The following is a 15137-nucleotide window of genomic DNA, read 5'->3' as shown; positions in this document are numbered from 1 at the left end:
ACATGTCACATGCCCCTCCAAACATGTCTCACACCCCTCCAAACATGTCTCACACCCCTCAAACATGTCACACGCCCCTCCAAACATATCTCACACCCCTCCAAACATGTCTCACAGCCACTCCAAACATGTCTCACGCCCCTCCAAACATGTCACATGCCCCTCCAAACATATCTCACGCCCCTCCAAACATATCTCACGCCCCTCCAAACATGTCTCACACCCCTCCAAACATGTCACATGCCCCTCCAAACATGTCTCACACCCCTCCAAACATGTCTCACACCCCTCAAACATGTCACACGCCCCTCCAAACATATCTCACGCCCCTCCAAACATGTCTCACAGCCACTCCAAACATGTCTCACGCCCCTCCAAACATGTCACATGCCCTTCCAAACATATCTCACGCCCCTCCAAACATATCTCACGCCCCTCCAAACATGTCTCACACCCCTCCAAACATGTCACATGCCCCTCCAAACATGTCTCACACCCCTCCAAACATGTCTCACACCCCTCAAACATGTCTCACGCCCCTCCAAACATATCTCACACCCCTCCAAACATGTCTCACACCCCTCCAAACATGTCTCACGCCCCTCCAAACATGTCTCACGCCCCTCCAAACATGTCTCACACCCCTCCAAACATGTCTCACACCCCTCCAACATGTCTCACGCCCCTCCAAACATGTCTCACGCCCCTCCAAACATGTCTCACGCCCCTCCAAACATGTCTCACGCCCCTCCAAACATGTCTCACGCCCCTGAAAACATGTCTCACGCCCCTCCAAACATGTCTCACGCCCCTCCAAACATGTCTCACGCCCCTCCAAACATGTCTCACACCCCTCCAAACATGTCTCACGCCCCTCCAAACATGTCTCACAGCCCTCTAAACATGTCTCACAGCCCTCTAAACATGTCTCACAGCCCTCTAAACATGTCACACAGCCCTCTAAACATGTCACACGTCCCTCTAAACATGTCACACAGCCCTCTAAACATGTCTCACAGCCCTCTAAACATGTCACACAGCCCTCCAAACATGTCACACAGCCCTCTAAACATGTCTCACAGCACTCTAAACATGTCTCACAGCCCTCTAAACATGTCTCACAGCCCTCCAAACATGTCTCACAGCCCTCTAAACATGTCTCACAACACTCAAAATATGTCACACACACCCCTCCAAACATGTCTCACGCCCCTCCAAACATGTCTCACAGCCCTCTAAACATGTCTCACAGCCCTCTAAACATGTCTCACAGCCCTCTAAACATGTCACACAGCCCTCTAAACATGTCTCACAGCCCTCTAAACATGTCTCACAGCCCTCTAAACATGTCTCACAACCCTGAAAATATGTCACACACACCCCTCCAAACATGTCTCACACCCCTGAAAACATGTCACACACCCCTGAAAACATGTCACACACCCCTCCAAACATGTCTCACGCCCCTCCAAACATGTCTCACGCCCCTCCAAACATGTCTCACACCCCTCCAAACATGTCTCACACCCCTCCAACATGTCTCACGCCCCTCCAAACATGTCTCACGCCCCTCCAAACATGTCTCACGCCCCTCCAAACATGTCTCACGCCCCTCCAAACATGTCTCACGCCCCTGAAAACATGTCTCACGCCCCTCCAAACATGTCTCACGCCCCTCCAAACATGTCTCACGCCCCTCCAAACATGTCTCACACCCCTCCAAACATGTCTCACGCCCCTCCAAACATGTCTCACAGCCCTCTAAACATGTCTAACAGCCCTCTAAACATGTCTCACAGCCCTCTAAACATGTCACACAGCCCTCTAAACATGTCACACATCCCTCTAAACATGTCACACAGCCCTCTAAACATGTCTCACAGCCCTCCAAACATGTCACACAGCCCTCCAAACATGTCACACAGCCCTCTAAACATGTCTCACAGCCCTCTAAACATGTCTCACAGCCCTCTAAACATGTCTCACAGCCCTCCAAACATGTCTCACAGCCCTCTAAACATGTCTCACAACACTCAAAATGTCACACACACCCCTCCAAACATGTCTCATGCCCCTCCAAACATGTCTCACAGCCCTCTAAACATGTCTCACAGCCCTCTAAACATGTCTCACAGCCCTCTAAACATGTCACACAGCCCTCTAAACATGTCTCACAGCCCTCTAAACATGTCTCACAGCCCTCTAAACATGTCTCACAACCCTGAAAATATGTCACACACACCCCTCCAAACATGTCTCACACCCCTGAAAACATGTCACACACCCCTGAAAACATGTCACACACCCCTCCAAACATGTCTCACGCCCCTCCAAACATGTCTCACTCCCCTCCAAACATGTCTCACGCCCCTCCAAACATGTCTCACGCCCCTCCAAACATGTCTCACACCCCTCCAAACATGTCTCACGCCCCTCCAAACATGTCTCACACCCCTCCAAACATGTCTCACGCCCCTCCAAACATGTCTCACGCCCCTGAAAACATGTCTCACGCCCCTCCAAACATGTCTCACACCCCTCCAAACATGTCTCACGCCCCTCCAAACATGTCTCACGCCCCTCCAAACATGTCTCACGCCCCTCCAAACATGTCTCACGCCCCTTCAAACATGTCTCACAGCCCTCCAAACATGTCTCACACCCCTCCAAACATGTCTCACGCCCCTCCAAACATGTCTCACGCCCCTCCAAACATGTCTCACGCCCCTCCAAACATGTCTCACGCCCCTTCAAACATGTCTCACAGCCCTCCAAACATGTCTCACGCCCCTCCAAACATGTCTCACGCCCCTCCAAACATGTCTCACAGCCACTCCAACCATGTCTCACGCCCCTCCAAACATGTCTCACGCCCCTGAAAACATGCCTCACAGCCCTCTAAACATGTCTCACAGCCCTCTAAACATGTCACACAGCCCTCTAAACATGTCACACAGCCCTCTAAACATGTCTCACAGCCCTCTAAACATGTCTCACAGCCCTCTAAACATGTCTCACAGCCCTGTAAACATGTCTCACACCCCTCCAAACATGTCTCACACCCCTGCAAACATGTCTCACAGCCCTCTAAACATGTCTCACAACCCTGAAAACATGTCACACACACCCCTTCAAACATGTCTCACACCCCTGAAAACATGTCACACACCCCTGAAAACATGTCACACACCCCTCCAAACATGTCTCACGCCCCTCAAAACATGTCTCACGCCCCTCCAAACATGTCACATGCCCCTCCAAACATATCTCACAGCCCTCTAAACATGTCTCACACCCTTCCAAACATGTCTCACGCCCCTCCAAACATGTCTCACGCCCCTCCAAACATGTCTCACGCCCCTGAAAACATGTCTCACGCCCCTCCAAACATGTCTCACACCCCTCCAAACATGTCTCACGCCCCCTCCAAACGTCTCACACCCCTCCAAACATGTCTCACGCCCCTCCAAACATGTCTCACACCCCTCCAAACATGTCTCACGCCCCTCCAAACATGTCTTACGCCCCTCCAAACATGTCTCACACCCCTCCAAACATGTCTCACTCCCCTCCAAACATGTCTCACACCCCTCCAAACATGTCTCACGCCCCTCCAAACATGTCTCACACCCCTCCAAACATGTCTCACTCCCCTCCAAACATGTCTCACGCCCCTCCAAACATGTCTCACACACCTCCAAACATGTCTCACGCCCCCTCCAAACGTCTCACACCCCTCCAAACATGTCTCACGCCCCTCCAAACATGTCTCACACCCCTCCAAACATGTCTCACGCCCCTCCAAACATGTCTCACACCCCTCCAAACATGTCTCACGCCCCTCCAAACATGTCTCACGCCCCTCCAAACATGTCTCACACCCCTCCAAACATGTCTCACGCCCCTCCAAACATGTCTCACGCCCCTCCAAACATGTCTCACGCCCCTCCAAACATGTCTCACGCCCCTCCAAACATGTCTCACGCCCCTCCAAACATGTCTCACGCCCCTCCAAAAATGTCTCACGCCCCTCCAAACATGTCTCACGCCCCTCCAAACATGTCTCACGCCCCTCCAAACATGTCTCACACCCCTCCAAACATGTCTCACGCCCCTCCAAACATGTCTCACTCCCCTCCAAACATGTCTCACGCCCCTCCAAACATGTCTCACACCCCTCCAAACATGTCTCACGCCCCTCCAAACATGTCTCACAGCCCTCTAAACATGTCTCACAGCCCTCTAAACATGTCTCACAGCCCTCTAAACATGTCACACAGCCCTCTAAACATGTCTCACAGCCCTCTAAACATGTCTCACAACCCTGAAAATATGTCACACACACCCCTCCAAACATGTCTCACGCCCCTGAAAACATGTCACACACCCCTCCAAACATGTCTCACGCCCCTCCAAACATGTCTCACGCCCCTCCAAACATGTCTCACGCCCCTCCAAACATGTCTCGAGTTCCAGAGAAGTGTTTAGACTCTCCTGCAGGGAACCATGCAGCGCAGAGAGAGAAGACATGGATGGAGAGGGGAAATATGGAATATTCCAATATAACACCGGATCAACAGTACAGATCCTCCCCAACTTCTAATTTGAAAAACTGATAGCCAGTTAAGATGTTGGTTTGTTATTTTTCTTGGCTTTTATGGGATACCCCTCAATCTAATAGTTACGTTCTTCAGCAAATATGAGGGAAGGGAAATCTAGGATCCCTTAATGATAATGTAGGAGAGCTGATTCATCAACCACACACACTGACGCACGCACACACACGCGCGTGCACACACACGCAATTACACATACACACACTGCATAAAGGACTGCATAAAGGACATCCCACAGACTCAGTTCAACATCGAGTTTTGATTTCCATTGGTTGAGTTGTTAATTAATGGGAATTCAACGTGAAATCTACAAAACATTTCACCAAGTCATTGGATTTAGGTTAAAACCCCCCGAAATGCACTTATGTCTCCCCACATTGATTCAACGTCATTACATAGACTTTTTGGATTTAAATGATGTGGAAACAACATTGTTTCAACCAGTTTTTGCCCAGTGGGATGAGACCCAAATCATACGGTAATATTAGCCGACATGCATATCCGCCACTCAAATTGAACATTTTGGATTTTATTGTATTCCTCTATTCCGCCCTTGGCCGGCTCTCTGTCTGGCCGGAGTTTAAGTCACCTCTGATCCACTTGTTACCACATCACATGTGGTGCTTTCACAGTTGAGCTGCGTAAAATCTGAAGAAAATATTTTTATAGAATAAGCTCAAGTCGCTTTGTGATTTTATTATCATTATGTAAATACAGCTGGAGGGATCAGACACGAAGAGAGATCTGGATGACGCGATGCTCTGATGTGAGGTGGTAGCCTGTTTGAAGTGAGATCTGGATGACGCGATGCTCTGATGTGAGGTGGTAGCCTGTTTGAAGAGAGATCACTGCTGCAGAGTCCAAGAGGAAGCTTAACTAACATATCTTTCATATCTCTCACATCATCCAAATCCAAATGTGCTACAATTGCAGTTTATTTCACCGTATACAATATATCATTGTTTCTTCTTCCAGCACACATCAAATCCACTGAGAAGAAAAGGAATGCACATCTATTAACTTTTCCTTATCGTTTCCCTAATTTAATCAATCTGATTCCAGAAGTCTGTGTGTGCGTGTGTGTGTGCTTGTGTGTGTGTACTGTATGTGTGTGTATGCTTCTGTGTGCGTGCATACCTGTTTGAGTGTGTGCGCCATGTTTGTATGTGAGTCATATATTAATGTCGAGGTTGTGTGCGTATGTGTACGTAGCTCCTGCTCTACAATGCCAACCCTGCAGTAACAACAGAACCACAGAACCAGAGTCAGCTGTTTCCTTTGTTTCCTGACCGGACATTCTTTTCTGTTTCATCTCTGCAGACCCAGGACCAGCCACTGTGACCAGCTCTAACCAGGCCCTATTTTTAGGCCTTCATTAACAAATGGCTCTAATAAAACCAACCCTTTGTTGCTGGGAAACATTAGAATGCTAATCTCCAAATTACCCTGCAATTTCCCAGATATTCCTTGATTGTGTAATGACGGGGTTCGGGTTGGGTTAGCTTGCAGATGTGAGGAGGGAAAACAGGGCCTCTCATCTGTGTTGATATTCCCCGGGACCAACTGACCGGACGAGATAGTTCTTGAAACAGAATCCTCTACAGTACACCTAACTACCCCCTCTCCTCTTTCTTCCATCTTATCTCCTTTCTTCTCTTCTCTCCATGTCCACTTCCTCTGCAGGGTCCTCACCGGGCTCCACTTCCTCTGTAGGGTCCTCACCTGGCTCCACTTCCTCTGTAGGGTCCTCACCTGGCTCCACTTCATCTGTAGGGTCCTCACCTGACTCCGCTTTCTCTGCAGGGTCCTCACCTGGCTCCACTTCCTCTGTAGGGTCCTCACCTGGCGCCACTTCCTCTGTAGGGTCCTCACCTGGCTCCACTTCCTCTGTAGGGTCCTCACCTGGCTCCACTTCCTCTGTAGGGTCCTCATCTGGCTCCACTTCCTCTATAGGGTCCTCACCTGGCTCCACTTCCTTTGTAGGGTCCTCACCTGGCTCCACTTCCTTTGTAGGGTCCTCACCTGACTCCACTTCCTCTGTAGGGTCCTCACCTGGCTCCACTTCCTCTGTAGGGTCCTCATCTGGCTCCACTTTCTCTGTAGGGTCCTCACCTGGCTCCACTTCCTCTGTAGGGTCCTCACCTGGCTCCACTTCCTCTGTAGGGTCCTTACCTGACTCCGCTTTCTCTGCAGGGTCCTCACCTGGCTCCACTTCCTCTGTAGGGTCCTCACCTGGCTCCACTTCCTCTGTAGGGTCCTCACCTGGCTCCACTTCCTCTGTAGGGTCCTCACCTGGCTCCACTTCCTCTGTAGGGTCCTCATCTGGCTCCACTTCCTCTATAGGGTCCTCACCTGGCTCCACTTCCTCTGTAGGGTCCTCACCTGACTCCACTTCCTCTGTAGGGTCCTCACCTGGCTCCACTTCCTCTGTAGGGTCCTCACCTGACTCCACTTCTTCTGCAGGGTCCCCACCTGACTCCACCACCTCTGTAAGGTCCTCACATGGATCCACTTCCTCTGTAGGGCACTCACCTGCCTCCACTTCCTCTTTAGGGTCCTCACATGGATCCACTTCCTCTGTAGGGTCCTTACCTGGCTCCACTTCCTCTGTAGGGTCCTCACCTGAATCCACTTCCTCTGTAGGGTCCTCACCGGGCTCTACTTCCTCTGTAGTGTCCCCACCTGACTCCACTTCCTCTTTATGGTCCTCAACTGGCTCCACTTCCTCTATAGGGTCCTCAGCTGGCTCCACTTCCATTGTAGGGTCTTCACCTTCCTCCGCTTCCTCTGTAAGGTCCTCACATGGCTCCACTTCATTTGTAGGGTCCTCACCTGGCTCCACTTCCTCTGTAGGGTCCTCACCTGGCTCCACTTCCTCTGTAGGGTCCTCATCTGGCTCCACTTCCTCTATAGGGTCCTCACCTGGCTCCACTTCCTCTGTAGGGTCCTCACCTGACTCCACTTCCTCTGTAGGGTCCTCACCTGGCTCCACTTCCTCTGTAGGGTCCTCACCTGACTCCACTTCTTCTGCAGGGTCCCCACCTGACTCCACCACCTCTGTAAGGTCCTCACATGGATCCACTTCCTCTGTAGGGCACTCACCTGCCTCCACTTCCTCTGTAGGGTCCTCACCGGGCTCTACTTCCTCTGTAGTGTCCCCACCTGACTCCACTTCCTCTTTATGGTCCTCAACTGGCTCCACTTCCTCTATAGGGTCCTCAGCTGGCTCCACTTCCATTGTAGGGTCTTCACCTTCCTCCGCTTCCTCTGTAAGGTCCTCACATGGCTCCACTTCATTTGTAGGGTCCTCACCTGGCTCTATTTCCTCTGTAGGGTCCTCAACTAGCCACTTCCTCTATAGGGTCCTCACCTGGCTCCACTTCCTCTGTAGGGTCCTCACCTGGCTCCACTTCCTCTGTAGGGTCCTCACCTGGCTCCACTTACTCTGTAGGGTCCTCACCTGGCTCCACTTCCTCTGTAGGGTCCTCACCTGGCTCCACTTCCTCTGTAGGGTCCTCACCTGGCTCCACTTCCTCTGTAGGGTCCTCACCTGGCTCCACTTCAGTGGCTTCATTGTGTTAGGAGAGCCAGCGGGCCGTCACACTTCTCTCTCCTATTTCCTTTTTCCCTCTCCTTTCTTCTCTCCTCTCTCCCATTTCCACCTCCTGTGTTTTTCTTACTATGATTACATCATAAAAACTAGGCTACGTTATAGCTCATGAGACTGTTTGTAGTTTAGATTGAGGTCTCAGCCACAGCCAGGAAATATAACCCTCCCTAGAGTTCCACAGCCTAGAGTAAATAGAACCCTCCCTAGAGTTCCACAGCCTAGAGGAAATAGAACCCTCCCTAGCCTAGAGTTCCACAGCCTAGAGGAAATAGAACCCTCCCTAGAGTTCCACAGCCTAGAGGAAATAGAACCCTCCCTAGCCTAGAGTTCCACAGCCTAGAGGAAATAGAACCCTCCCTAGAGTTCCACAGCTTAGAGGAAATATAACCCTCCCTAGCCTAGAGTTCCACAGCCTAGAGGAAATAGAACCCTCCCTAGCCTAGAGTTCCACAGCCTAGAGGAAATAGAACCCTCCCTAGAGTTCCACAGCCTAGAGGAAATAGAACCCTCCCTAGCCTAGAGTTCCACAGCCTAGAGGAAATAGAACCCTCCCTAGAGTTCCACAGCCTAGAGGAAATAGAACCCTCCCTAGCCTAGAGTTCCACAGCTTAGAGGAAATATAACCCTCCCTAGCCTAGAGTTCCACAGCCTAGAGGAAATAGAACCCTCCCTAGCCTAGAGTTCCACAGCCTAGAGGAAATAGAACCCTCCCTAGAGTTCCACAGCCTAGAGGAAATAGAACCCTCCCTAGCCTAGAGTTCCACAGCCTAGAGGAAATAGAACCCTCCCTAGAGTTCCACAGCTTAGAGGAAATAGAACCCTCTCTAGAGTTCCACAGCCACATTCAGCAGTGTCATCATCAACATCACCCACAAGTATGAATCAGTGTGCCAAAACATTCCACCAACACTAATTGTTATGTTATGAAATACACTTGATTATAATACCAGCATGTTGTTTACAGCCATGTTAATGTAAGAGCAGAGCCTCATCAGCCTGCCTGTCTGGCTGCCACAGTGACAGGTGCAGCTGGCCTACACCATTCAGCCTCATTAACCCAGGCTAGATTCCTGACACTACTCTGAGCTGCACCGCGCTCGTTACTCCCTCCCAACACGCCTCGCGTTGAACCGCACATTATCACCCATTAACACCTCCCAGTCCATTCCAACACAGCTCTCACAGGTCCTCTAGTCTACTACTGCCTCACTCTCTGCTACGCCCTTCTCACTGCCATGGCCTTCTCACTGCCACGGCCCTCTTACTGCCACGCCCCTCTTACTGCCATGGCCTTCTCACTGCCATGGCCTTCTCACTGCCACGGCCCTCTTACTGCCACGCCCCTCTTACTGCCACGCCCCTCTCACTGCCATGCTCCTCTTACTGCCATGCTCCTCTTACTGCCATGCTCCTCCTACTGCCACGCCCCTCTCACTGCCACGCCCCTCTTACTGCCACGCCCCTCTCACTGCCATGGCCCTCTCACTGCCATGGCCCTCTCACTGCCACGCCCCTCTCACTGCCGGGGCCTTCTCACTGCCACGGCCCTCTCACTGCCACGGCCCTCTCACTGCCATGACCCTCTTACTGCCACGCCCCTCTTACTGCCATGGCCCTCTCACTGCCACGCCCCTCTCACTGCCGTGGCCTTCTCACTACCATGGCCCTCTTACTGCCACTCCCCTCTCACTGCAATTGGCCCTCTCACTGCCACGCCCCTCTCACTGCCACACCCCTCTCACTGCCACGGCCCTCTTACTGCCACGGCCCTCTTACTGCCACGCCCCTCTTACTGCCACGCCCCTCTTACTGCCACGCCCCTCTTACTGCCACAGCCCTATCACTGCCACGGCACTCTCACTGCCACGCACCTCTCACTGCCACGCCCCTCTCACTGCCATGGCCCTCTCACTGCCACGCCCCTCTCACTGCCGTGGCCTTCTCACTGCCATGGCACTCTTACTGCCACGCCCCTCTCACTGCCATGGCCCTCTCACTGCCACGCCCCTCTCACTGCCACACCCCTCTTACTGCCACGGCCCTCTTACTGCCACGCCCCTCTTACTGCCACGCCCCTCTTACTGCCACACCCCTCTTACTGCCACGCCCCTCTTACTGCCACAGCCCTATCACTGCCACGCCCCTCTCACTGCCATGGCCCTCTCACTGCCACGCCCCTCTCACTGCCATGGCTCTCACTGCCACGCCCCTCTCACTGCCATGGCCCTCTCACTGCCATGGCACTCTTACTGCCACGCCCCTCTCACTGCCATGGCCCTCTCACTGCCACGCCCATCTCACTGCCACACCCCTCTTACTGCCACGGCCCTCTTACTGCCACGCCCCTCTTACTGCCACGCCCCTCTTACTGCCACACCCCTCTTACTGCCACGCCCCTCTTACTGCCACAGCCCTATCACTGCCACGCCCCTCTCACTGCCATGGCCCTCTCACTGCCACGCCCCTCTCACTGCCATGGCTCTCACTGCCACGCCCCTCTCACTGCCATGGCCCTCTCACTGCCACGCCCCTCTCACTGCCACGGCCCTCTCACTGCCACGCCCCACTCACTGCCACGCACCTCTCACTGCCACGGCCCTCTCACAGCCACGGCCCTCTCACTGCCACGCCCCTCTTACTGCCATGGCCCTCTCACTGCCACGCCCCTCTCACTGCCATGGCCCTCTTACTGCCATGGCCCTCTCACTGCCATGGCCCTCTTACTGCCACAGCTCTCTCACTGCCACGCCCCTCTCACTGCCACGCCCCTCTCACTGCCATGACACTTTGGGTCAGTTTGAAAGGTTCCGGTGAGCAGGGGTGGGGGGTGGCTCCAGTAAGGCTACTTACAGTAGAGCCTACGTCTGTGACAGAGAAGGCCCATGTCTGTCTGTCTCTCTGTCTGTCAGCACTCTGTCCATTCGTAATGTTAAACAAGCACAGCAACCTGCAGAGAGGCTGTGGGAGCCTGCCCCATTAAACACACTCACTCAGGCATTGCTGTGCATGGGAACTAGCTACTTCACAGAGAGACACAGAGAGAAGGAGAAAACGAGAGAGAGAGAGAAGAGCTTGGACAGAGAGAATCAGAGAGATACAGGTTGTGAATTTGTTGACAGTCTCACCAGTCGGTCAGAGGGAGACTCATTATAATAGTTTCTACCCCTACACAGCTCCAGCCTCCAACTGTGTCGCGTGCAGAGATATTAGATTGGACAGATGTGAATAGTTCCTTCTGCCTGTCTCATCTCTGGTTATGAAACAGAGTCTGCATCACAAATGGCACCCTATTCCCTATACACAGTAGCGCACTACTTTTGAAAAGGGCCCTGGTCAAAAGTAGTGCACTATGTAGGGAAAATAGTGCCATTTAGGATGCAGGCAGAGAGGAGAGCTGCTGTGGTCAGGTATTAATAACTCCATGATGTTACCTGTCTGATACTACTGCCCTCAGGTCTTCAGTAATAACATCATCATCATTATTATTATTATTATTACTCATAGATGAACTGTCATTACTCATTTGATATTTTCTTCTTAAATGTAAAACCCCACTTTTCTCCCTGTCAATGTGTATGTCTTGATGGTGGCACAACCCAGTAAGAGTGATGTCTCCTCTGTCTCCTGTCTACAGGGTCTGATTTCCCCCACGACCCCAGTGTTGTGGCCCCCTCCACTTGGAACAGCTCAGGTGAGAGATAACATGTCTAACAGACAGCAAACACAATGATGTACACACAAACACAATGATGTACTCACAAACACAATGATGTACACACAAACACAATGATGTACACACAAACACAATGATGTACACACAAACACAATGATGTACACACAAACACAATGATGTACTCACAAACACAATGATGTACTCACAAACACACAATGGTGTACACACAAACACAATGGTGTACACACAAACACAATGATGTACACACAAACACAATGATGTACACACAAACACAATGATGTACTCACAAACACACAATGGTGTACACACAAACACAATGATGTACACAAATACACAATGGTGTACACACAAACACAATGATGTACACACAAACACAATGATGTACTCACAAACACACAATGGTGTACACACAAACACAATGATGTACACACAAACACAATAATGTACACACAAACACAATGATGTACACACAAACACAATGATGTACACACAAACACAATGATGTACACACAAAAACACAATGGTGTACACACAAACACAATGATGTACACACAAACACAATGATGTACACACAAACACAATGATGTACACACAAACACAAGGATGTACACACAAACACACAATGGTGTACACACAAACACAATGATGTACACACAAACACAATGATGTACACACAAAAACACAATGGTGTACACACAAACACAATGATGTACACACAAACACAATGATGTACACACAAACACACAATGATGTACACACAAACACAATGATGTACACACAAACACAATGGTGTACACACAGACACAAAATGAAGTACACAAAAAACTATGACACACACACACAGTGGTGTACACAGACAGACAGACAGACAGACAGACAGACAGTTAAAACAAACAAACAAAGATAAACCTTTTAGAAGGATACCGTTGTGACCTCCCAGATAGAGATGTGGATGGGATTAAGAAGAACCAGTGGGTGGACTTGTTACTGTGTTGACGATAAGACCAACCAATAGGTGGATTTGTTACTGTGATGACGATAAGACCAACCAATAGGTGGATTTGTTACTGTGATGACGATAAGACCAACCAATAGGTGGATTTGTTACTGTGATGACGATAAGACCAACCAATGGGTGGATTTGTTACTGTGATGACGATAAGACCAACCAATAGGTGGATTTGTTACTGTGTTGACGATAAGACCAACCAATAGGTGGATTTGTTACTGTGTTGACGATAAGACCAACCAATGGGTGGATTTGTTACTGTGATGACGATAAGACCAACCAATAGGTGGATTTGTTACTGTGATGACGATAAGACCAACCAATGGGTGGATTTGTTACTGTGATGACAATAAGACCAACCAATGGGTGGATTTGTTACTGTGATGACGATTAGACCAACCAATGGGTGGATTTGTTACTGTGATGACGATAAGACCAACCAATAGGTGGATTTGTTACTGTGATGACGATAAGACCAACCAATGGGTGGATTTGTTACTGTGATGACGATAAGACCAACCAATAGGTGGATGTGTTACTGTGATGACGATAAGACCAACCAATAGGTGGATTTGTTACTGTGATGACGATAAGACCAACCAATAGGTGGATTTGTTACTGTGATGACGATAAGACCAACCAATGGGTGGACTTGTTACGGCATTAGCTGTGATGCTGATTATTTGGCCAGTTATGTGAAATGTTGTACTCCATGCACTCTGGCCCAGGACCAACAACACTGGAATCCTGTGTTGTTTGTTTATGTATATCAGCTGTTCAACTCCACTATTCCTTCAACACAGAGGCTAAGATTGTATTCATGCCACTGCAGAAGGAGTCCTGTACTGTTTGTATCTCAGCATCCTTCCACTCCACTATTTTTAGCCTACAACACAGTGGCTAGCTAGCTAACATATGTCTCTGTTATCTGATGGAAGGATGCTGATTGGCCAGTGTTGTGTCTAGAGGCAGGGTTGGTTTTGATTCGTCGAGCACACAGCATTCAGGTCCTATGAAAGCAGCCGGGTCTCTCTGCATGCTCCACTGGAACAATGTCATCATTGTGAAATAGATTCATATTGTGGTTGTCTGATGTTAGTTTACAGCTACATAAACCTGAGTTTACTTCCTGGGGTTTTCCAATAGACTGAGTGTACCAAACAACATTATGAACACCTGCTCTTTCCATGACATAGACTGACCAGGTGAGTCCAGGTGAAAGCTATGATCCCTTATTGATGTCACCTGTTAAATCCAATCAAATCGCTGTAGATGAAGAGGAGGAAACAGGTTAAAGAAGGATTCTTAAGCCTTGAGATAATTGAGACATGGATTGTGTATGTGTGTCATTCAGAGGGTGAATGGGCAAGACAAAAGATTGAAGTGCCTTTGAACGGGACATGGTAGTAGGTATCAGGTGCACCGTTTTGTGTCAAGAACTGCAACGCTGCTGGATTTTTCACGCTCAACAGTTTCCCGTGTGTGTCAAGAATGGTTCACCACTCAAAAGACAACTTGACACAACTGTGGAAACACTTTGGAGTCAACATGGACCAGCATCCCTATGGAATGCTTTCGACACCTTGTAGAGTCCATGCCCCGACAAGGCTGTTCTGAGCAACTAAATATTAGGAAGGTGTTCTTAATGTTTTGTACACTCAGTGTATATATTTATGTATGTCACTGGGTTTTCCACACCTTGTAGTGAGGTGGAGTTGGCAGGCGATAGACTGTATAGTGCAGTATGACACTGGTGTGGTGAGGAAGACAGATATTATAACAGCTCTGTATCACCCACACGGTTACAGTTACGCAATAAGGGGGTGTGGTATATGGCCAATATACCACGGCTAAGGGCTGTTTTTGCACGAGGCAATGCTGAGTGCCTGCATACAGCCATTAGCCATGGTATATTAGCCATATACCAGGAACCCCCGAGGTACCTTATTGCTATTATAAACTGGTTACCAACATAATTAGAGCAGTAAAAATAAATTTTGTCATATCTGTGGTATACAGTCTGATATACCATGGCTGTCAGCCAATCAGCATTCAGGGCTCGAACCACCCAGTTTATAACATGGAATATTCTAGTGAGAGTTCAAAGAGATTGTAAACTTAGTGTGCTTCTAATGTGTTTGGCTGATCTTGATTGTATAAGTTTCAATCATAGCTTACACACACACACACACACACACACACACACAC

The 15137-nt window shown here is 49.8% G+C and overlaps 1 protein-coding gene across 1 annotated transcript in view; it reads left to right on the top strand.

Annotated features, from left to right (window-relative positions):
• The window catches only part of LOC139410261 (receptor tyrosine kinase-like orphan receptor 1), a 294716-nt gene that overhangs the window by 153832 nt on the left and 125747 nt on the right, over positions 1 to 15137 (top strand). The window contains exon 2 of the mRNA XM_071155734.1: positions 11861 to 11917. Within this exon, the coding sequence (XP_071011835.1) occupies positions 11861 to 11917 (57 nt within the window). The remainder of the gene's footprint in view (positions 1 to 11860; positions 11918 to 15137) is intronic.

Source organism: Oncorhynchus clarkii, chromosome 5 (genome assembly GCF_045791955.1).
Source record: "Oncorhynchus clarkii lewisi isolate Uvic-CL-2024 chromosome 5, UVic_Ocla_1.0, whole genome shotgun sequence".
Lineage (NCBI taxonomy): Eukaryota > Metazoa > Chordata > Actinopteri > Salmoniformes > Salmonidae > Oncorhynchus > Oncorhynchus clarkii.
This window is presented reverse-complemented; position numbering and strand designations above follow the sequence as displayed.